Genomic DNA, 23,556 nt, shown 5'->3' on the forward strand with positions numbered 1-23,556 from the left:
CTTTTTTTTTAAGTAGTTCACAATACTACATAAACCCACTACAAAAACGGAAAATCTTCATCAATACGTTGTCTCGTAAAAAAATCCACAAAATGTACACATTTTCCGAGCGTTCAAACGGGTATACCCCCTCGAGTATAATCGAATATTATTACATTAAAGTACAGCGTGTTTCATAACATGTGAGCACAACTCCAGAGATGAGCCCGGCAAATAGAAGCACCGAAAGAATATTAATACTCCTCCCAAGCCTTTCTCCAAGAAAGTGCCCGAAGCGACCAGTTTGCGGCTTCAATAAAAGCCCCAGCAATAAATATTTAATTAATTACGAAATTAGTTACGCTAACTCTATTCGTCCCGAGAATAAAAATATTGGAGCATAAAAACACCCATAACTAAACAACAAGTGTCCAATAGAACAACCGTGAACACGAACATTTTTCGTTATCTCTATGTGCCTCACTCATCGTCCACCTGAAGATACGACCATTCGTTTTGAAACGCCCTGTACATCTGGTCACGATGCTGGCGAGACACCGCGCGAAGGAGATGACCGTCGCGCAGTGAAAGCCACTAAACAAAAGAGCTGTTGAGCGTATCCTGTCAAAGAGAGAGGAAACTTCACCTTGACCATTTTCGCGGGCGATGGATTCGGGCCGAGGTTTACGGCTGGTACCAATTCGTGGGTCGAGCCCGCTCGCAATCGCAGCAAGACCCGCCAGTGCTCCTGTCCAGCGACCGTCTCGGCCTTCACCGAGACCAGGACCGGCCCGTTCTCTCCGTCCCTTCCCACCAGGTTCACGTGCTCCTGCAAAAGAGAAAGGTTAAAGCGAGATGAAACGAAGCGGGGCCTTTTTACGATCGAGGGCAGCCGATGAGTCGCCCCCTCCCCCCTCCCCCCCCGGCCACCCCACCCTTGCCGCGTAAAATGCACAGCGGTCGCCACTCGCCCGTCGACTTTGACGCTTTTGCGCGGCGCCCAAAGCGAGTGAAAGGCGTAACATTTCCGTGGCAGTCAAAGAGCACAGTTAAGGGTGCCCGTGCCGCGGCTGAAGAAAAAGTAGTAACCGATACCTGATTGGTTAGGCAAGAATTGTCTGCAGGGAATACCTATCCGGGAAATAACCGGAGCGGATTTTTTTACTTGAGATTCTACGTCAGTGATTCCCAACCGATCAGTGGCGGATGCGTCTTCTGAGGGGTCGCCACGGTTTTTTTTTATTTTTTAATATTGTTAAGTTGGAGTTCTAATTTAAAATACCTATTTTTAATGCGTTTTCTTTACCTTATTAAATTTACATTACCTTACGTGGAGGAGAGGGGTCGCAGGTTATTTGAATATTGTAAAAGGGGGTCGCAAATCAAAAAAGGTTGGGAAACACTGTTCAACGTGTTCGTCGAGGTGGACTAAATTAAAGGCGATTTTAGGTGCCTTCAACTTGAGCTAAGTAGTTAAGAGAAATCTGTATTCCTTACTGCTGCTTATTTTACAAAAGTTTCATGGAAAACGGTGATGCGTACTTTATGGAGATTTCTTGTTAGTTAAGATTGTAAGCACCCGGAAGGAATTTTTAGATAGGGAAGAAATATTACATGAAAAATTACAATTCTCTTGGAAGAAGTGAAGGGTGTGCAAACTAGAGCTGTAATTATTCGAAATATGATTATATTTCTTCGAATATTCGAATAATTTTGAATACGATTAATTTATTCGAATATGCGAATAATTCGAGTAATTTTGAATACAATTAATTTCTTCGAATATTCGAATAATTCGAATAATTTCGAATACGATTAATTTCTTCGAATATTGGAATAATTCGAATAATTTCGAATACAATTAATTTCTTCGAATGTTCGAATAATACGAATAATTTCGAATACGATTAATTTCTTTGAATATTCGAATAATTTCGAATACGTTTAATTTCTTCAAATATCCGAATAATTTCGAATACGATTAATTTCTTTGAATATTCGAATAATTCGAATAATTTCGCATACGATTAATTTCTTCGAATATTCAAATAATTCGAATAATTTCGAATACGATTAATTTCTTCGAATATTCAAATAATTCGAATAATTTCGAATACGATTAATTTCTTCGAATATTCGAATATTCGTGTAATTCGAAAATGATTAATTTCATCGAATATTGGAATAATTCGAATGTGAATAAGTTCATCGAATATTCGAATAATTAGGAGTATTTGTATATTCGAATATGAATAATTTCATCGAATATTCGAATAATTAGGAGTATTCGTATATTCGAATATGAATAATTTCATCGAATATTCGATTAATTAGGAGTATTCGAATATTCGAACATGAATAATTTCATCGAATATTCGAATAATTAGGAGTATTCGGATATTCGTAGTGATCGACTTTGGGATTGCACCGAATAGGATTCTGAACATGAAACAATTTTTCACAGTTTATCATAACATTTTTTTCATATTGGCGTTCACAATCATTTGTTTTTCAAACGATCAATTTCGAACTTTATTAATCTTTAGTAAATTATTAGAATACTTAGATCGTTCGAATATTTGTTAAGCCCTAGTGCAAACGCAGACTTAATAGCGACCAATAATATATGTTAAGTAGATATGTGAAATATGAAAACTATTTCTATCATTTCGCCAGCGCTAAACAACTTAATTACCAAGCTTGGATTTCATTGATTCTAATCGCGATTCTAATCACTCGTGAAAGCTTTAAACTTTCAAATACGCCTTGCGTTTCGCATTATATCATCGAAAATACCAGTAAAAATTGACAATTTATAATGTGTAAATAGAAAACTATTTATAACTAACTTCTCCCTTTCATTCAGCAACTACTTCACATTTTCATGAGAAAAGTTGAGTATGGTTGCTAAACGTGTTAGATGATACCGTGAACCACGTGTTTCAGATTACATAATATATGCTCTGGAATATGTACCAGGCTGCGGTGTGTCATTATCGTATGTTAGAGTAACATGTTCCATTATATTATAGCACATGGAAAATGCCCATTAAAGTAAGACGTCATCGTACGGCAAAATAATGGAACCACGTATGAAACATATCCTCATCGCTAACAAACCTTACACCATGTTCTGCACGTATACATATGTTAGGATATAAATTTTAAATAACATTGTAGTGTTGCTTTTACTACATTTAAATGTAGAATACACCAGACTCTAACTTATTTAATTCTCATTATACCAACATATAATTTATCTTCAAACCATAAATCGCCCATTGGAATGTCAGTATTTTTTATTTTTCAGTACTTGTCTCCGACAGATTATATTTCCAATTTTTTAACAACAATTGAATGTGATAAGCAACAAACTGTCAACAGTATAATAGTTTAGATAAAATATGCAGGTTCGATATTACATTAAAAATAATTTCGTTCGATATCTCCACTGTACACCGTCTTCTTTATTTTTTAATATTTATTTTACAAAGTGATCTACCGGAAAACAGAAATACCTCAACGAACTGTGTGCACATTTATTATATTTTATCATGCAGCAGAATTAGAACTCGATTCATAGAAATTATATCGTTTTTATTTTCACATAATTAGTCAGGGATTTTTTGTAAAATTTTATGCTTGGAAAGAAGGCACTTCTGTAAAGAGTAGGTACATAATTAGTAGAAAATGTACTTGTATCCTTGATGCGTTAAAAAACTTTTACCCATCTACTCGTCGATTGCATTTCACGGATCAAAGTAGGTACTATACGTAGTGAATTATTTTTATCACAATTAGCTTAAATATATTAACAAACCAATTTCATTCGACATTTTTCGCCTTAGATTTCAGAACATGGGTTAATACTCTGGAGAATGTTTCATTCCCAGGATTAATATTAGAAATCGTTACAAGTGATAGTTTGCAAGTGAAAAAAAGATCATAACTATAATTTTCTGATTTCTTACGATGCATGTACAGATGCGTAATCTGTAGGAATTTTACTTTTCTGGTACGCTCCAAAATTAGCAATTTTTTACCATTGCTTTCCATAGTTTGTTTCCAAATTAATAAAATATACTCAACTTGTTTTATACTCAGAGACAATTCCAAAGGCTAAAATTTGTAATTGTCTATGAGTATAAAACAAGTTGAGTATATTTTATCAAATGGCTAAAATTTGTAATTGTCTATGAGTATAAAACAAGTTGAGTATATTTTATCAATGGCTAAAATTTGTAATTGTCTATGAGTATAAAACAAGTTGAGTATATTTTATCAAATGGCTAAAATTTGTAATTGTCTATGAGTATAAAACAAGTTGAGTATATTTTATCAATTTCGAAACAAACTATGGAAAGCGATGGTAAAAAATTGCTAATTTTGGAGCGTACCAGAAAAGTAAAATTCCTACAGATTACGCATCTGTACATGCATCGTAAGAAATCAGAAAATTATAGTTATGATCTTTTTTGAAATTGATAAAATATACTCAACTTGTTTTATACTCATAGACAATTACAAATTTTAGCCATTTGTAATTGTCTATGAGTATAAAACAAGTTGAGTATATTTTATCAATTTCATTAACAATAAATAAATATATTTTATTAACAAAAACCATTTGCTCGATATACGACAAATATGTACAAAATGTTGCAAAGAGATAAATGAAATTTAAATGAACTCAGATGTTATTCGAAGTCTGGAAACGTAAATTCCATTTCGAAGCATTAAATGATCGACAACGGTATTTTTTATTCTAATAATATCTGTGTAATATGACATTTCCTCTTTCTCATAATTAGCACTAATCAAATCCTGCTGAAACCTGATTATACGTATTCTGCCTCGCGTTATTTTTAGACACTTGTTATTGCGCAGGTCCAAGGTAAGCTCAAAACCACACGAGGAAATAAGTATGGTACTACAATTTCCTACACTATCAAACATAAAATCTACGAATGCATTTTTCTTCGTCTTAATTTCTTAACCTGTTTTCGATACATGATTATTATATTATACAATAAAGAGTAGGTTAATATTAACATGGATTTTGTGAACTATAATTTTTTGTAGTGTTTTGCTACTTAATTTGGAATGCGAATGGTTTCGTACTTATACGTAGGTACTATTGTAAGATAAGGTAAAACTGTTGGAATTAGTATGCAAGAATATTCAAATAGCTCGGAGTACAGTCTCAGTAAAGTTTAGACAGTTGTACCTAGCGATTGTGTACTTAAGGGGAGGTTCCGGTGTAAAAGTCGATTTTTGTTTTATTTCATTTTTCGAATGTTCAACCTTTTAGGAATACTTGTTTAAAAGGATTTGTTGAAATTCGTAAATTTCCCGAAGTTATAGGCATTTGAGTAGCGGCAACAACTCGGCGCCCACGTAAAACTTTAAACGCGTTTTTCTCAAAACGGTGGGACCTGTATTTCCAAAAGTTATTATCCGATTCGACTGAAACTTTTTTTACTTTGAAGAATATACTTGTGGCTAGGAGGGAAACCAGTAAAAAATACAAAAATTGAAAATTTATAATTTTCAAAGGCGTTGAAAGGATGACAAATATAGGAAAAAAGTGATTTCAAACTTCAAGTGTCGTTATTTTCTAAAAAATGTAATTTTTGTAATTTTTTTCTGGTTTCGTCCCGTAGCCAGAAGTATGTTCTTCAAAATAAAGAAAAGTTTCAGTCGAATCGGATAATAACTTTTGAAGATACAGGTCCCACCGATTTGGATCAATCTTTTGACGCCTTGACTTTAACTACTCCCCAGTGCCGTCTGTAATGATTAATTATAAAACAAAAAATATATTTCTATAACTCAAGATATCCTTAATATAACGCAAAAAGTCCCATTAAATTATATATAGTAGTTCTCCTTTAATTAATTCCTAAAGATCACCTATTTTTTGGGCTCCAGACCGGAACCTCCCCTTAAGTAGCTTAAAAACATCAAATGTTTCGAACTTCATTCCAATTATTTTGAAAGGGTCTAAGTAGTGACGCTTTATTCCTGATTTTTTTCATAGGCGTCACTCAAGGGGTTATTTGCAAAAACAAACCCCCAAAATTAATCCCTTTATTTCCACCCTTAACAATTGATCTGCAATTTCCCAAAAATACACGCGATAGAGCTAAAAAGTACCTACTAGGTGCATTTTGGTACATTGAAATATCTTAAGTAGTTGCTGAGAAAAAAAATGGTAAAGTTTAGGGTTGTTATCCCCATATCACCCTAACAAAAGGGGATAGATATCTGAAATTTCTATCAGCGTTTTTTTAAGCATAGATCATTATTTGGTACACTTAAATACTAAAATTGGTGCTGGGGCCATTTTCACTATGCTTACCAGGCTAGACCCTTTCAACCCCCTCTTTTCGAGTACTTGAACACCGCGAAGGGTATATTCGCGCAATTATAATATCGAAATATTTTGTATAATGAAATTTTGCTTACAACCTTTTTCCATTACATTATAAAGGAGCCTCGTGTGAATATCAAATAACATACTTATGCACCCTCCTTAATTACCATCTTATCTCGTTGCTCCTTCGTTCAGACACAATCGAGAGCAAAGTTTCACCGCATGATAGAATACAATTAACGAAGATTCATGAAGAATTTCATGTTTGAAATGGTTCAATAAACTCCAGGACAAAGGGGGAGGGCTTACAGAATCCATTATAATGGTATTCGTCGCACTCGAGGGAAAGAGTTAATAAGGCGAGGAATATTGCACACAATAGAACCACGCTATTAGCGAATTACCTGCCGCACAAAATGGGATGGTAGCCAACATTGTCTTAGCCCTATTCTTCCTGAATGTGTCGCGTGTTTTTAAATTAAGACTGACCGTTGATCGCTGGAAATGAAGCAGGGGATGAACTGGCGCCGACCTTACTAATTATTTCTAATTGAGTTAATCAGACACTTGATGGATGAAATCCGCGTCGTTTAATTTTTCTTTTTCTCACACTTGCGGCATTGTGTGTTACTCCGTGAGGTCACGGTGGCGGAAACTTTTTCGGATCGCAACGTTAATGTTCCCACGAATTAATGCAATGTTTTTTAGTAGGTACTAACTGCCGCAACTTTTAGCTACTAGAAAATGTAAAAATGCGTTAAATTTTTGTATTTAAACCTGACCTTTTTGGCTTAAGAAAAAATGATATTCGGGTTATCTATTGCACAGCGACGATAATATACCTGTACGGATAACATTGTGGCGGATTTTGCTTCTTTCACCATGAGCAAAATCCATAATTTACGTGAAACTACGTGTTTCTAGATTAAGGGTACTTTACGGTCTAGAGTAAAAAAATAGGCGACATTTAGGAATTAATTAAAGGAGAACTACTATATATAATTTAATGGGACTTTTTGCGTTGTATTAAGGATGTCTTAAACTATAGAAATATATTTTTTGTTTTATAATCAATCATTGCAGACGGCACTGGGGAGTCGTTAAAGTCAAGGCGTCAAAAAATTGATCCAAATTGGTGGGACATGTATCTCCAAAAGTTATTATCCGGTTCGACTGAAACTTTTTTTTATTTTGAAGAACATGCTTCTGGCTACGGGTCGAAACCAGAAAAAAAAACAAAAATTACATTTTTTAGAAAATAACGACACTTGAAATTTGAAATCACGTTTTCCCTATATTTTTCACCCTTTCAACGCCTTTGGAAAATATAAATTTTCAACTTTTTGTATTTTTTCTGGCTTTCCTCCTAGCCAGAAGTATATTCTTCAAAGTAAAAAACGTTTCAGTCGAATCGGATAATAACTTTTGGAAATACAGGTCCCATCGTTTTGAAAACACTGTTTCGAGAAAAACGCGTTGAAAGTTTTACGTGAGTGCCGAGTGTCCGGCTGTTGCCCATGCGTTTTCCGATACTCAAATGCCTCTACCTCTGGAATTTTACGAATTTCAACAAATCCTTTTAAACGCGTATTCCTAAAAGGTTGAACATTCGAAGAATGAAATAAAAAAAAATCGATTCTTAGACAGGAAGGTCCCCTTAAGCTAAATTAGGGTATATATTTTTTTGCAGCGGTATAGAATTCAGTTGAACGAGTGGCACTGTGTTCCCTCAAAGTCAGCACTTTAATTACATTATTTTAATCTATCATATTAATTTGGATTAATTACATATCAGACTATGAAGAAATATAGGAGGAACATATAATGGAAGCAGATTTCATCTTCATAATTTCCACAATGTGTACGAAGATATAGAAAATAAAATAGCTTCCGCACAGTGTCAAGTTCACATGGAATCAATGACACAATGCTGCATAAATTTGTATCTACTGCTTTTCACTTTCATATGCCAAGGGAACGTAACAAAGTAAAATACGATTATATTTTCGATACTGATAATGAGAATGAAGAACTGCATTGATTAGTGCTCCCATAAATGAGGTTCCATTTGCAAAAATAAAGTACTTAAAAGACATAGTGTTACATGACTTTAATAAAGTAAAAATGTTAGTGCATAGATAAAAAACTGCAGTAAAACATTATGCATGTAAATAGTGTAATGAATAAACTGTGTCACTGACTGGACAAACCTAATAATTTCGTACTTTTCTTTTAACTAAGGAAATAAGGACATTAATGCAATTTCTTACCACAAAATTTCTTCTACTAATATCACTTTTTAGCTGCGCTAACCGACAGATGGAGCAATAGTAATTTTCCGTAACATGCGTTGCTCGTCGAAAATGCAAATATTCTGGGGGTAATAAATTAAAAAGGGTTCATCTCCTTATACATACGTAGGCAAATATTGTATACCTATACTTCAGTTCATATTCAATAAAGGGGTCATCCTTAACTTACGTAAGGCTTTTTGAGGGGTGAGGGGGTCGCGAATTTCTTAAGTTTTCTTACAGTATGGGGTGAGGGGGAGTCAGGTAGCATCTACCGTAATATTTTTTAACCTAACTTTCAATAAATACAAATTCTATCATTAATGTTCCAGAAAAGTAGTTTTGCTTTAATTTTCCCGAAACCGAGTTAAATGAATTATCGTATAAACTTTTAAAAGAAATTTAATAACTGAAAAAAATAAATGTAAAAAATATTACGTGAGGAGGGGGTTGCAATATCAAATCTTACGAATTCTTATACTGGGGGAGGGAGGGGGTAAGGAATCGTCAAGATTACCCTTACGTAATTTAAGGAGGGCCCCAAAGACCACGCCAGTAGTTTAACTTGACGTGAAGCAGCTTGTCGAACGAGCACATTTCTCATAGAATCATTAGTGTTACTTCCTTATCATTTAATGGCCAATTGACTCAGTCAATACGTACGCCTCGCTCGGAACTGATAGAAACTACTCTGTCAACGTGTATAAAAAGCCTCCCCTTTATCCACGCTTTCCCTCTCGCATGCGACTCATGGGATTCAGTTCTACTTGGATAAACCGTGGTTATCGTGCACCGCTGGCATATTTACGATGATTCCCCGACGTTTCACTATTAGTTATCGAGGCGCACATACTTGGGGAAGATAGATAAATGGAGATAGGTAATTGGAGAAAGCTTTAATAAGGGTGGTCTTAAATCTCGCAGGATTTTTACAAACATGTACCTGTCTTCCTCTGTGTACCGTGGCGACATTCAAGCTTCCCGGAGGTAAAATTAAATTTACTACTTCGTACTCTACTAAATTTAACACCAACTTGTAAAACATAAAACAACCCTTCATAAATACTATTCTAAGCTTTCTAGCGCTAGGAACACTGGGTTCATCGAACAATAACCTTACGAAGAATCCATAAGATTGAAAGATTGCAAAGCATCATGTGGATTTCACAAAAATTGCTAAAACAAAAAACAGCTTCACTATATACATATATATGAAGCTGTTTTTTTAGCTGTTTTTATATATATATATATGTTGTTGCTTATATATAGTTACTATAGTTGCTTTGTATATAATATATATATAACTAATATATAGTTGTTTGAATCTTTCTTTCCAAAGCTCACGTGGCATAAGAATTTCTCATTTATATTTTATTTATTTAGAGAGGGTGCCTTGCAATATGTACAATACTATATTCCTTCTGCAATGAGTGATGAATTCAATATTGTTTTGTAGTTTCGCAAGTGTCAGTCGAGGATTTTTATGGAGCATCTATTCTTCTTAGATTCGACTATTTATATTTATACGTGTGTATATATATATATATATATATATATATATATATATATATATAAATAATCGAATCTAATATATATATATATATATATATATATATATATATATATATATAAATAATCGAATCTAAGAAGAATAGATGCTCCATAAAAATCCCCGACTGACACGTGCGAAACTACAAAACAATATTGAATTCATCACTCATTGCAGAAGGAGTATAGTATTGTACATATTGCAAGGCACACTCTCTAAATAAATAAAAAATAAATGAGAAATTCTTATGCCACGTGAGCTTTGGAAAGGAAGATTCAAAGCAACTTAGTACAACCGGAAGTTAAGCAGAAACACCAGCTGTACATTATTTAATTACAGGAAAAGACTAAGCCAACTATGTATTCCCGTAATCGTGCCCCGTCTTTCCCACTTCCGATGCAATTTCCACGTTACTACTTCTAATTGGCCGCAGCATGCAAAGACAAATGATTTTGGGAAAGGGAATATTTATATCCATAGAATTGTATGAAACTGTAAATCAGCCGATCCAACGATAGCAACACTGACAATGACTTGCATGCAAGCGTTTCATCAGGACGGAGTTGGAAAAGTTTTGTAGGCTCTATTCAATGCAGAACACTTCTTTTAGATTTCTGTCGAAGCTTGATTGTAAAACAACACCGTGGAGTTCTCGTTTAAACCCCAGCGCACATTCTTCCCCGCGGTGGATTAATTAAAAAGTTGCACAGTGTGTTGATTAAATCTGTAAACAGAGAAAGCTAATCTTCGCTTCATTAAAAGGAACGAAATGTTCTTAGTTTAAGGGGGTACGTACAGCTGGGCGCTTAAAGGCACAAAGTTGCTTTGCTCGCGAATGCCATTTTCGCAACTCTTTTTTTCTCCAATATAGGGTAGAGTCCCGATTACCGTGCCCTGTCCCTATTACCGTGCCTTTATGCTTAAAGAAGCCGTACAAAAAAACTCGCATAAATAAATAAGGAAAGATTTTTTTTTTTAATTAAGTTAAACTATTAATGTATGTGTTACAAATGAGAAGGTTGCATTTTTAAACAATTAAAGTATAGTTAAAAAATTTCCAAAATGAATATGTATTGATTTACCCAAATCCTTACCGGAAACGGCAAGGAACACGTATTTTACAAACGTGAATAAATTGATAATTATCATGATTTGCAAAGTGATAATTATATCATAAAATGTCCAAATTTTATGAAAAAATAGCAAAATGAGCACTTTGGAAACGTTTTCGTATTTTTAAAGTAAATCTGGTAATTGGGAGAGGTATTTAACGCTTGTCCCTATTACCGTGCCCCTCGGTGCCCACTGGCTCCCTCTGTAACTGCTAAACCTAACCTTACTTTCGTAATGAAATGGTCATATTAAAATTACATAAAAACACCTCTCGTAGGGTAAAGAATGTTTTGAACAGTTCAAAGTTGAAAGACATAACCTAACCGCGGGAACGTTATTCAAAAAAGGGCACGGGAATAGGAACAACGCATTATTCAGGGCACGGTAATGGGGACAAAAACATGGATTTTTTTAAATAAATTGAAAAATATGAAAAATTAACATTTTTAACCTGTAAAAATTTCCTTAATAAAGAGAAAGGTTAAAAAAACCAATATAAATTTTCATCAAGTAAAATTGAAGTAAGAGAAGTCAGTAATTAATTCCTTCGTGCTATGCTATGGTATGCTATGTTATGCTATGCTATGCTATGCTATGCTATGCTATGCTATGGTACGCTATGCTATGCTATGCTATGCTATGCTATGCTATGCTATGCTATGCTATGGTACGCTATGCTATGCTATGCTATGCTATGCTATGCTATGGTACGGTTTGCTATGGTATGCTATGCTATGCTATGCTATGCTATGCTAAGCGATGCTATGCTATGCTATGCTATGCTATGCTATGCTATGCTATGGTACGCTATGCTATGCTATGCTATGCTATGATACGCTATGCTATGCTATGCTATGCTATGCTATGCTATGCTATTCTATGTTATTCTATGTTATGCTATGCTATGCTATGCTATGCTATGCTATGCTATGCTATTCTATGCTATGCTATGCTATGCTATGCTAAGCGATGCTATGCTATGCTATGCTATGCTATGCTATGGTATGCTATGGTACGCTATGCTATGCTATGCTATGGTATGCTATGGTACGCTATGCTATGCTATGCTATGCTATGCTATGATACGCTATTCTATGCTATGCTATGCTATGGTATGCTATGCTACGCTATGCTACGGTATGCTATGGTATGCTATGCTATGGTATGCTATGGTATGCTATGGTATGCTATGGTATGCTATGCTATGGTACGCTATGCTATGGTATGCTATGGTACGCTATGCTATGCTATGCTATGGTATGCTATGGTATGCTATGCTATGCTACGCTATGCTATGGTATGCTATGCTATGCTATGCTATGCTACGCTATTCTATGCTATGCTATGCTATGGTATGCTATGCTACGCTATGCTACGGTATGCTATGGTATGCTATGCTATGGTATGCTATGGTATGCTATGGTATGCTATGGTATGCTATGCTATGGTACGCTATGCTATGGTATGCTATGGTACGCTATGCTATGCTATGCTATGGTATGCTATGGTATGCTATGCTATGCTACGCTATGCTATGGTATGCTATGCTATGCTATGCTATGCTACGCTATGCTACGCTATGCTACGCTATGCTACGGTATGCTATGGTACGCTATGCTATGGTATGCTATGCTATGCTATGCTATGCCATGGTACGTTTTAAAAAAATTAGCTTCAATACATTCTTATAAAACCGTTTCCACCAAAAGCTACGTTAAAACATAGCACCGCATAGCATAGCTTAGCTTAGCTTCCCGGTGGATTCCCGGCTTAACACTCAAAACAATTTCATGTTTAAAAAAATCACATTTCACTTGTTCCATATAGGCGCAACAGTTTAAAAGAAAATTCTCCACGGCGGCATTTCTCAATGACCCGCGCAGAACCAGCTGTATAACACCTGATTGAAATTAATGCATCGTGACCGTGTAATCGTGATTTTCGACGTACTCGCGTCGTGAATGGTCGTCGTAAGTAAAGCGCCTGAAAGCGAGAGAAAGCGGTGCTCCTTGGTATCCTGAGCGAGCTGGGGATACTTGAATGAAGACCACAGAAAGCGGGGGAGGAAAGTTCCGGAAGAAGCGGGTAGGAGCGCGATTGAAAGGTTTGAAACAGAATCTAACCGTACCCATCACGGTGTGTTGGTATCCATAGAAATAACGCGGAGGAGGTAGAAGGCAACTGGCGAGGAAGAGGGCAAGCGGAAGAAAATCGGAGGCCATCTTAAAAGCGGCTAAGGATGAAAATCAGGGATGTTTGAAGGGGGGGGGTGGGGGAGAGTTTCTTCTTATATAGGCATTGCTTGTAGACTATGAGAACGTTCCCACTCCCACGCCCGAAGTGCTCTTTTCCTTTTCCTGCGCCTCTTTTTCTCTCCTCTTCTCTCCGCTTCGCCTCATCATCCGCCTCTATCTACCTTCCTCGCTCTACCGGTGGGCACGTTTACACTCGCCGACCGCACGTACCGGGTGCTCGTAAAGTAAGGCCGGCTTTTCAAACGGAGCAAAGAAATGTCTTGTTGTGTTCGTTCGGCTGAATAAGATAGTGTCTTGAAATGCCTTCTTTTAGTATTGTTGTACGCTAAGAGAGAATAAAAACCTTAAACCTTAAATGGCTCGTTTCCTTTCAGGTCGCTTCGGCGCGAAAGGATTTCCACACAGAGGCTACAGCTTTTACGAGAATACGATGCACACCTGGACGCAAGTCGCAAGTAAGAATGAAATTACGTTTTCTTCGGTTGATAATTTTTTTTTTTTTTTTTTTTAAATTGGTAAACAGTTATTAGTGGGGAAAGATAGTGTGTTAGTTACGTCTATTATAGGAAACGAACCGTTGCCCTTACACCTTACACGTATTGCGTCATTTTGGGTATTGATTTTGAAGTGGAGTGGAGCTCTTAAGGTGCGCATCCACGGTGAGATTTAACACGAGGCATCTCTATCGATATTAATGTGGGAGTGCGAAGACTGCTCGATTGACAAAGTATGTTTGGGCCAGAGCGATTGGGATCGAGAGCGGATGTTTATAGTAGAGTATCGAATGCGTCAGGGTTTGAATGGTTTCGTCGAATGCATGCGGAGAGTTTGGGTGACCCGAGTGCGTGTCAAGAGTGGGTGTTGTAAAGGTGAATCTCGGGGAGCGCAAGGTAAGAATGGATCAAGTCAGTCCTGCAGAGTCCGTCGAACGAGAGGCATCATCGCCTGAACCTGTTCTTTACAATAAATAAGCCTTTTTTACTTTTCCACGAGTGTGCAATTTACTCCTGCCCTGATCACCTAACATCCCTACATTGACAAAAATCTCAGCAACAACTAAATTTAAATAATGGAAATATTCGCCAGATATGAGATTGTTGCAAATATATCACGAAGCTTGTCTCATAAGAGACTAGTTTATTTAACGCTTATTCAAGACTTGACAAAATAATTAAGAAATAATAAAATAATGAAATAATTGTCACGTGAGATTAAAGTCTCATGCGAGACACGATATTTTTGTGATATCGTGGATTTGCACGTACAGTTTTCCGCCATGTGTCACCTGAAATTCGTTGCAATAACAATTTGTTGTGTCAAAACATAGGATGATATTGCTTGAAGGCGATGCAAGGATTTTTTTCTTGGTATTTCTCGATGCAAGTGATTCGATGAAAGTGTAAGCAGCTCGGTGTAACAGTGAGAATGCAACCGATCGGTTTCTTCGTTGAAATTTTACTGCTCGACTGGCAATGAGACTGGAAGCGTATAACTACTTGCAAGTGACCCGTTGAATGTAAAGGTGCACCCCACTTCTGAAAGATTTAGAATGCGACTCGTTTTGCAATTTGCAGAGACGGTCATGCCGTTGCGGTGGAATACGCGTCTTGGTTCGTTTCCAAGACTTTTAACTTGTAAAGGGCGACGATCAGTATTTAATCGGCTAAAACCATTCAGGTTAGTTAGAGCAAGAGAATCGATATCTAACGGGTCACATTTAGGTAGAGTCCTGATCTGTTAGATGATCGTGCAAAGAAATATAGATGCACCCACACAAAGAATTTCAATTTAACAAATAAGCAGATGAAGTTAAAAAAATATATAGATATATATATAAAGATTTTTAAGATAAATGATTTTATTTAATTTCATGAAAAATGCACTAAAAATTAAAAAATAATTATTTTCTTGTACTACGATTACGATGGTTATATGTCACTTTAAATAAAATCGTGGGGCAGGATATTTCATCGGTTTTTATCGCTCATTTCGATGCTTGATTCTGTAATAAATTGATTCATATCCTGTTACGTAATATCCTGCCCCACGATTTTATTTAAAGTGACATATCACCATCGTAATTGCAGTATAATAAAAGAAGTATTTTTTAGTTTTTAGTGCATTTTTATCAAATTAAATAAAATCGTTTAAATTAAATTTTGGTATTATTATTTACTTCTTAGTGTTCGAGTTTTGCAACTAAAAACAGGTTGATAAATTGAACTTATTTACGGAAATCTTTGTCATTTTCGAGAAGAACACGAGAGGCTGATTTGAAGTCGATTGGATTTGTGGTTATGGGTTATAATTGTAGGGAATGCAATTTTCGCACACCCTGGGGGTGAGTTTTTTTTTTTAAATTTCGTACTGTCATCATAATTACGTAAGGCTGCAGAGTTTCAAGTCTATTTAATTAGTGGAAGTGGGTTAAAATTGAATCACAAAATTTGAACCGAACAAATGGACAGAGGAATGAAGCTAAATAAAATCGTTTAAAAGTAGATGTCTGACTCCCAAGGAGAGTATTTTAGGTGTCCGCCTCCGATCATTTTGATTTTTGGATATGTTATAGAGGACCGAAAAATAAGAAATACGTGTTTTTTTATTTTTCCCTATTTTCATATTTGGGGGTGAAAACTGCGTTCAAAGTTAGGGTTGAAAAATCATTTTTGTGGATTTTTGAAAATCTGGTGGGTCAGTCATATTTCGCATTCAAAGACACATAATTCGTCCATTGACACTATTCCCCTATCTCTAATAGTTCTCGAGATATTCCACAAAAATGATTTTTCAACCCTAACTTTGAACGCAGTTTTCACTCCCCCAAATATGAAAACGGGGAAAAATAAAAAAACACGTGTTTCTTATTTTTCGGTCCTCTATAACATATCCAAAAATCAAAATGATCGGAGGCGGACACCTAAAATACTCTCCTTGTCAGTGACTTTGAAACTTTCGTAGGCTTACAAACGAAAATTTTAATCTGTACAATATAAATACCTATCCAGTATCTATGTGAACTGACTTTAACCCTCCTGAACTCGCGTGTTGGTCTCACAGACCGGCGAATACAAAATTCGCTCATTTTTCAGAAATCATTAACAGCCCCGCGTCTTGCACTTTCCTAAATAATTCTTACAAGGGAAGATCCTGAACCCAAAAATTCAAAAAAATTCTGAAACTTTGTGAATATGCAGGGGATTTCCTTCTGATTACAACGCAATTTTTGCTTGCTGCCCAAATCCACTCGAAGGGAGTGAAATTAACCCCCAAAAATTCGGATATTTTCCGATTTTGTGTTATAACTCGCGAACTGTAAGAGATAGAAGAAAAGTTTCAAGACAAAACTGACTTCTTTTAATTAGATCTATCATTTGGTACAAAAAATTATTTTTACAGTTTATTTTAAATAACTGGATTTTCAGGGGTCAATTGCACCCTATTATAGTGAATTTCAGCAGCAAATAAAAATTGCGTCGCAATGAGGAGGAAATTTCCTACGTATTCACAAAGGTTCAGACTTTTTGGAATTTCCGGGTTCGGGGTGTTTCCTTGTTAGGATGACAACAGTAGCTTTCCGCACAATTTTGTACGTCACACCCTTTAAAATTACACCCGAGTCATTATGCAATGAAAAATCACGCGAGTTCAGGAGGGTTAAAATTTTTTACCCTTTTCTCACGATACACTCTTGTATTCACATATTTTCCACTATTCTCCATTTCTATTTTAACAAATTCGAAATATCAATCACAAGCCTCAGACTTGGTTGATAACAGATTGAATTTGACAGTTGTAAAATATACTCAAAAAGTCATACTGACACTTGCAATCTTTTCAATGTTCATAATTTAATAGAGAGCCCAAGAAAGTATTGTTTAGGGATCATACCAATTTTCAACAAAGTTTAAAAAAAAAATAATCAGGTGATTTTTAATTTTTATAGCTTTAAGAATTTCTTCTTAAATTTGTTTATTATGTTCGATCAAATTTAATGGAATAGAGCTAGTTAAAGGCAAACCAGTTTCCATGAAAGATTTACACAGAGACCAGAGATGGGGAAAAAATTTTTTTAAATAAAAATTTGTATTCGAAATACAGTCGACTTTATTTTATAACCACCCTGTACTTCCTGATGAGCATCATGATCGGCGGCACGCATAGTGTTTTACATGCGCATACCTTGCCCATTAACCGTGCTCTAAAGTGGCTGGGAGAGAACCAGCAGAGATTAGTGCTTCGCGTGATATTTCACGAAATAAATGTGGGTCTCCGTAATATGGTTAATTATTTGCCAGCCGCGAGTAGGGTCGTGATTCCCTCACGCTTGTCTTTATCATTTATGCTCGCAGCAAGGGAACAGATTCAACCCTATCAGTATAATACTCTTTAAGTGAATATACACTTTAATGCAACCACTGTAATTACCACCCCAAAATCCAGTTAAACAAAAGGAGCTAAGTACGAATACCATTAAAGCATAGCAACACAGTAATTAATTTTTTCCTTTTAAATCTGAAGTGATAAACAATTTACGCTAACAATAATATAATTTGTTAGTCTGGCCACTTCTGTCCGTAGAAAAAATAGGAAACATTCTGGGACAATGATCATTTTCTTGTAATTTTATGAACACCTCGTTATCGGTCATAGTATGTTAACTCGGCGGGACGCGCACCCCAATATGCGGCACACGTTGTCGCTACCGGGTCAAAAGTAGTGTTTTCCTGATTTCTCCATATTTTTTGTTTCTCGAGAAATCAGAAATGAGATCATATTTCTGGAGAATTCTCGAGAAATTGAAAGAAATATTGCAAAAATTATATTTTATAACGCTGATATGTCACTTTAGATAAAATCGTCGGGCAGGATATTTCGTAGCAGGATATGAATCAATTTATTACAGAATCAGGCATCGAAATGAGCGATAAAAACCGATGGAATACCCTGCCCCACGATTTCATTTAAAGTGACATATCACCATCGCAATTGCAGTAGAAGAAAATAATTATATTTTCATTTTTAGTACATTTTTTATCAAATTCAATAAAATCGTTCGACTTAAAATTTTTTTTTGCTTCTGACATGGTTTCTCCAAAATCGGACCGCGCAATCGAGGTGTCTTTTCTTTTACAGCGCATATTAAACACCCACCTATTTTGGCGAAAGCAAGCATTTTAAAAAAAAATGGCAAAAAAAATTGCATTTTCGAAACACGTCTTAATAAATAGAAAAAAACTTCAATTTAGTAAACACATTCTTTTTGTGACAAAAAAGGGTACAAACAACGGTAATTTTTTAGGGCGTTACAAGTGGAAACCCCCCTTTAGTACAACGTATTGCTGTTAAACAATAATTAATCAGACACAATGGATATTATAATTGAATTTGACAAGTACGCACGCTTGATTATTCTGTGGATCCAGGTACTAAATTGAGTTGAAATGCTCACCAGCGAATCGTTATCGGGTGCAACTAATTCTTTTAATTGCAATTGCGACGCCAAGCGTGCAAAATATCAGTACAATTGGACATGATCACGTACGATGGTTGCTGGTCGATAATCAATATTGAATCTGCGCCCGGGGTAGAGTTCACGCAACCTTAAACACATTTGCACCCGGTCTCCCGCGCCTAGTGCATTATTAATTAACCACTGGCAAATCTGAGGTTATTATGGCTTCGCGAAACGCCTGCAACGTGGGTCAAAGTCCTGTATCATTGTTACATGTGATTGTATCTCTTCTGAAAATGAATTGCATTCGTTTCAATTTCCGTTAAAACTACAACACGATATAGGACGTTATATGCAATTACAGCACGCAAAGCTTCCGTATATTGTACTCTGTGAAAGACATTTTCACAGGATGATGGCTAAAACGCGAGTAATTATTTTTATTCTTTTATGAATTGTAATGCGGGACACTGTTTTGTAAAATTAAATTTTATGACTACCTAACAATTTGAAACATTCTGTTCGCGGAACGCATTTCGGGAGAAGAATATATCTACAAATTTAAGGGGTTATGCCTAGTCAGGCGGTCGAAAAGAGGCGAATATTTGTGAATGTTTTTTGAAGAAGCGGAAGCGTATATTTTTACAAAACTTTTTGCGTTTAAAAGAGCAACATTTAAAGAACATTTCGTAATTTTTTCGTAGAAAAATATTTAAGTTTATAATAAAATAACAAGCGACATCCAAGAAGCATTTTTAAAAATTTGGTTTTGCGAATGCTACGAATAAACTTCGAATATTTGAATATTCGAACAATAACATTCGAATAGTATGGTGTGAAGTGGGTCAAAATTAGCTTAGAAGATTTCACCCTGACAACTGAACCTAAAGAACTTAATTTATAATTCACACCATACTATTCGAATACATCAGTATTCGAATACTTGGATATTTGAATAGTATTCGAATGCTTGGCTATTCGAATAGTATTCGAATGCTTGGCTATTCGAATAGTATTCGAATGCTTGGATATTCGAATAGTATTCGAATGCTTGGATATTCGAATAGTATTCGAATACTTGGCTACTCGAATAGTATTCGAATGCTTGGCTACTCGAATAGTATTCGAATGCTTGGCTATTCGAATAGTATTCGAATGCTTGGCTATTCGAATAGTATTCGAATGCTTGGATATTCGAATAGTATTCGAATGCTTGGATATTCGAATAGTATTCGAATGCTTGGATGTTCGAGTAGTATTCGAATGCTTGGCTACTCGAGTAGTATTCGAATGCTTGGCTACTCGAATAGTATTCGAATGCTTGGCTATTCGAATAGTATTCGAATGCTTGGCTATTCGAATAGTATTCGAATGCTTGGCTATTCGAATAGTATTCGAATACATGGATATTCGAATTATATTCGCCAAATAAACGAGCAACTGAAGTATTTGAATATTCGATACCGAAAAATTCGACAAATAATCCCAGCCCTAGTAGTTATACGTCAATCGTTGGTTGTTCTAGTGTTAAGAGTAATTTAACGCTATTATATTACGTATACATAATATACGAATTAATAATTTGAAAGCGATCCAGTAGCTCGAAGGAATTCAAGTTATTCGTTTGGCTTCAACATGCTTGAATACAGGCAAGAATTTTTTCGAGATCTCTCGAATGACCAAACTTTTTTGAAGTATTACGTAAATAATCTTCAGCAATCTGATCTTGAATTTCGAGGTCGGAATGTAATTTGCGCCACCTTTCACCAAATCTACATTAATTCGTTTGAATTACGTGTTCACGTAACACCTATGAAAACGTCGATAAATGTTTCTCCAAACTTTCCCGCAGTTTCAACAAATTTTTTTATAAAAACGTATGTGTGATTCAAGTGTATAAAATAAACGTCGTATCGTACTTTTCCAAACAACTGTAATCGATTCGAGCGATATTAAATTATTAATGGAACTGATTTAACATAAAAGATGTGGCAAATTAGGTACGGTTCTATATAAATTTAAATTACCCTCACATATATACATTTAATATTCCGGAACAAATCAGTCTGGCTTGGTCTCGGTTAGAGGTTTTATTGCCATTATTGGAGCCCATATCTTCCAAGGGAAGTGCACGAGCTTTGGGTCATCGATTTGGTTCAAATTTCGGATACAGTTATTGCACATCCAGTGTAAAAATGTACCAAGCGCATAGAAAACTACTTAAAAAAAATTCCCGAGAAACATCAATTTTATTTTATTTTTATGTTATATATACATATATTATTTTATTTTTATTTTATATATACATATATTATTTTATTTTTATTTTATATATATATATATATTATTTTATTTTTATTTTATATATACATATATTATTTTATTTTTATTTTATATATATATATTATTTTATTTTTATTTTATATATACATATATTATTTTATTTTTATTTTATATATACATATATTATTTGTTATATATATGTATATATATATATATATATATATATATATATATATAATAATAAAAATGAAATAAAATTGATGTTTCTCGGGAATTTTTAAGTAGTTTTCTACGCGCTCGGTACATTTTTATACAGGAAAAACCCTTTGGTACATACAGAGTAGAAAAGGTCAGTAGAGGAGTAGTGCATAAAAGTAGAAACACAAAAAAGAACGCCTAAAGTCAAAATGAAATAGTGCAAAAATAGAGTACTAGCAAAAGGAATAAGATAAAATACAATGGAAATAAATAGGAGTTCCTGGGAGTTACTAACCGCCTTTCTCGCAGAATGCTTGAACGAGTATAATGAGTGGCAGAAGAAATCAACTAAATGCGTAAAAGAATTCGAAGTTCTACACAGTCTATCAACACAGTTGTTCATGCCAAAAGTAGTAGAATGTTTACGCAGCCTAAATAGTGGAACATTCCTTAGCACTCTGGGCGGTACATTAAGTTCAAATAAGCTTAGAAGCTCCGGACACTTGACGTGGTGATTCATAAATTTAAAGGTAAGTATTAGATCAGATAGAAGCCTCCGCTTTTCGAGAGGAAGTTAGCCCAGAGTAGAAAGGATGTGCTCATAATTATGAGAAAATCGGTCGAAGTTCTGTATTCAAAGTTCTGTATTTTTCAGAACCCCCACCCCCGCGATATATGCACTCATACATGAACACGAAACTGTAACCATGTTCCACTGGCAATTCGACTGGAATGAGTACAATAATTCCAAGCGTAGGTATAGATATAGGTACATTGAATAAAATTGAATTTCCACTCGAAATTTTTAGTAGTGCGTCCTATGCAGTTAACCCGTTGCATGTATAGATGAACTGTATTAGGGTTTGTCGGTTTTTAAAAACCGGGTTTAAAAATTGGTTCTTATTTATAAATTTACAAAATTCGAAAACCGGTTTTATATACCAGAATTATTATGCAGAAATGAATTAATTGTCTAATTAAAAACGTTAACATTTTTAGTTGAAATCGCCTCGGACACAAGCATATTGTAGTAGGTAACAGTTTACAGTAAAACTAATCTTCATGAGTTCATATTTTCTGAAGAAAAATACTAAATGGGGAAGAAAAAGATTTATAAATTAGTACCACTGTAAAACATTTATATTTTGTGCGGATTTTAATTACTTCAGTTTTTTTATTTGCTATTGTATGCAGTCTATTTTATTGTGTTATATTTTTGTAGATCCATAAATGTTAAGTGAATTGAAAAATAGTACGGATTTGTACGGATTTTAAATAACTTAATTTTTTTATTTGGTTTTACATAGATAGAGTATATTTTATTTTTAAAATAAGTACAAATATTTATTTACTATTTTGATTGTATATTTTTTGTGAAAATTCGGAAACCGTTTTTTGGGGAATAGTGGAATTCAAAAACCATTTTTTTCGAAACTCGGTTTTTGTATAAACCCTAAACCATATATATATGTAGAATTTTATCCAAATCAATGACCCGAACCTTGTGCATTCCCATTGTTATCCAGTGCATAGAAGCTTTCCTGGAGATGCGAGCGCATTGGAAAAAGGACCCGAAATAATTTTCGTATACCTTGTAGCTGAAGAGCTCTGCGGATGGCAAGACACGCCAACCGCTGAGAGTACTGAGACATAATGAGAGTGTAATTTACATACCCTGCCGACGAAGAATCGCCTATAACACTTGGCCGTGTCGTCTTGGTCTATCCTCGGTTGCCAAGCAGGCTGTGCCGGAAGTAACGCCCTGCCAGCGGAGTCGAGGGCGTGCTGATGATCGGTACCGTCGACCCAGTATCCGGGCGGTGTCACCACCAGAGGTGGCTGAGATCCGGAACTGCCTTGCTGGAGCGCAGCCTCCATAAGAGCCCTGCCGACCGGTGCATCCCCAACTGGCGACGGAGATGGTGTAGGTGTGTGATTATTCTGATTACCGGGGCTCGAGGCTGCCCTGTCCTCCCTCGGGGTCTGTAATCATCGCGGAACAGTTCGATATGAGAGCCTGAATACCATCTTCCCCCTCAACATTCTAAACCCCTACC

At 35.4% G+C, this 23,556-nt stretch overlaps 1 protein-coding gene across 4 annotated transcripts in view; it reads right to left on the reverse strand.

The window, feature by feature from the left end:
* The window catches only part of LOC143378487 (rap1 GTPase-activating protein 1), a 342,177-nt gene that overhangs the window by 14,613 nt on the left and 304,008 nt on the right, over positions 1-23,556 (reverse strand). For all 4 annotated transcript variants that reach the window (XM_076830265.1, XM_076830268.1, XM_076830267.1 and 1 more), the window contains 2 exons: positions 23,174-23,482; positions 626-808 (listed from right to left, as the gene is read on the reverse strand). In XM_076830265.1, coding sequence (XP_076686380.1) covers positions 626-808; positions 23,174-23,482 — 492 coding nt within the window. The remainder of the gene's footprint in view (positions 1-625; positions 809-23,173; positions 23,483-23,556) is intronic.

The sequence above is a fragment of the Andrena cerasifolii genome, chromosome 2 (assembly GCF_050908995.1).
Source record: "Andrena cerasifolii isolate SP2316 chromosome 2, iyAndCera1_principal, whole genome shotgun sequence".
NCBI classification, from domain to species: domain Eukaryota; kingdom Metazoa; phylum Arthropoda; class Insecta; order Hymenoptera; family Andrenidae; genus Andrena; species Andrena cerasifolii.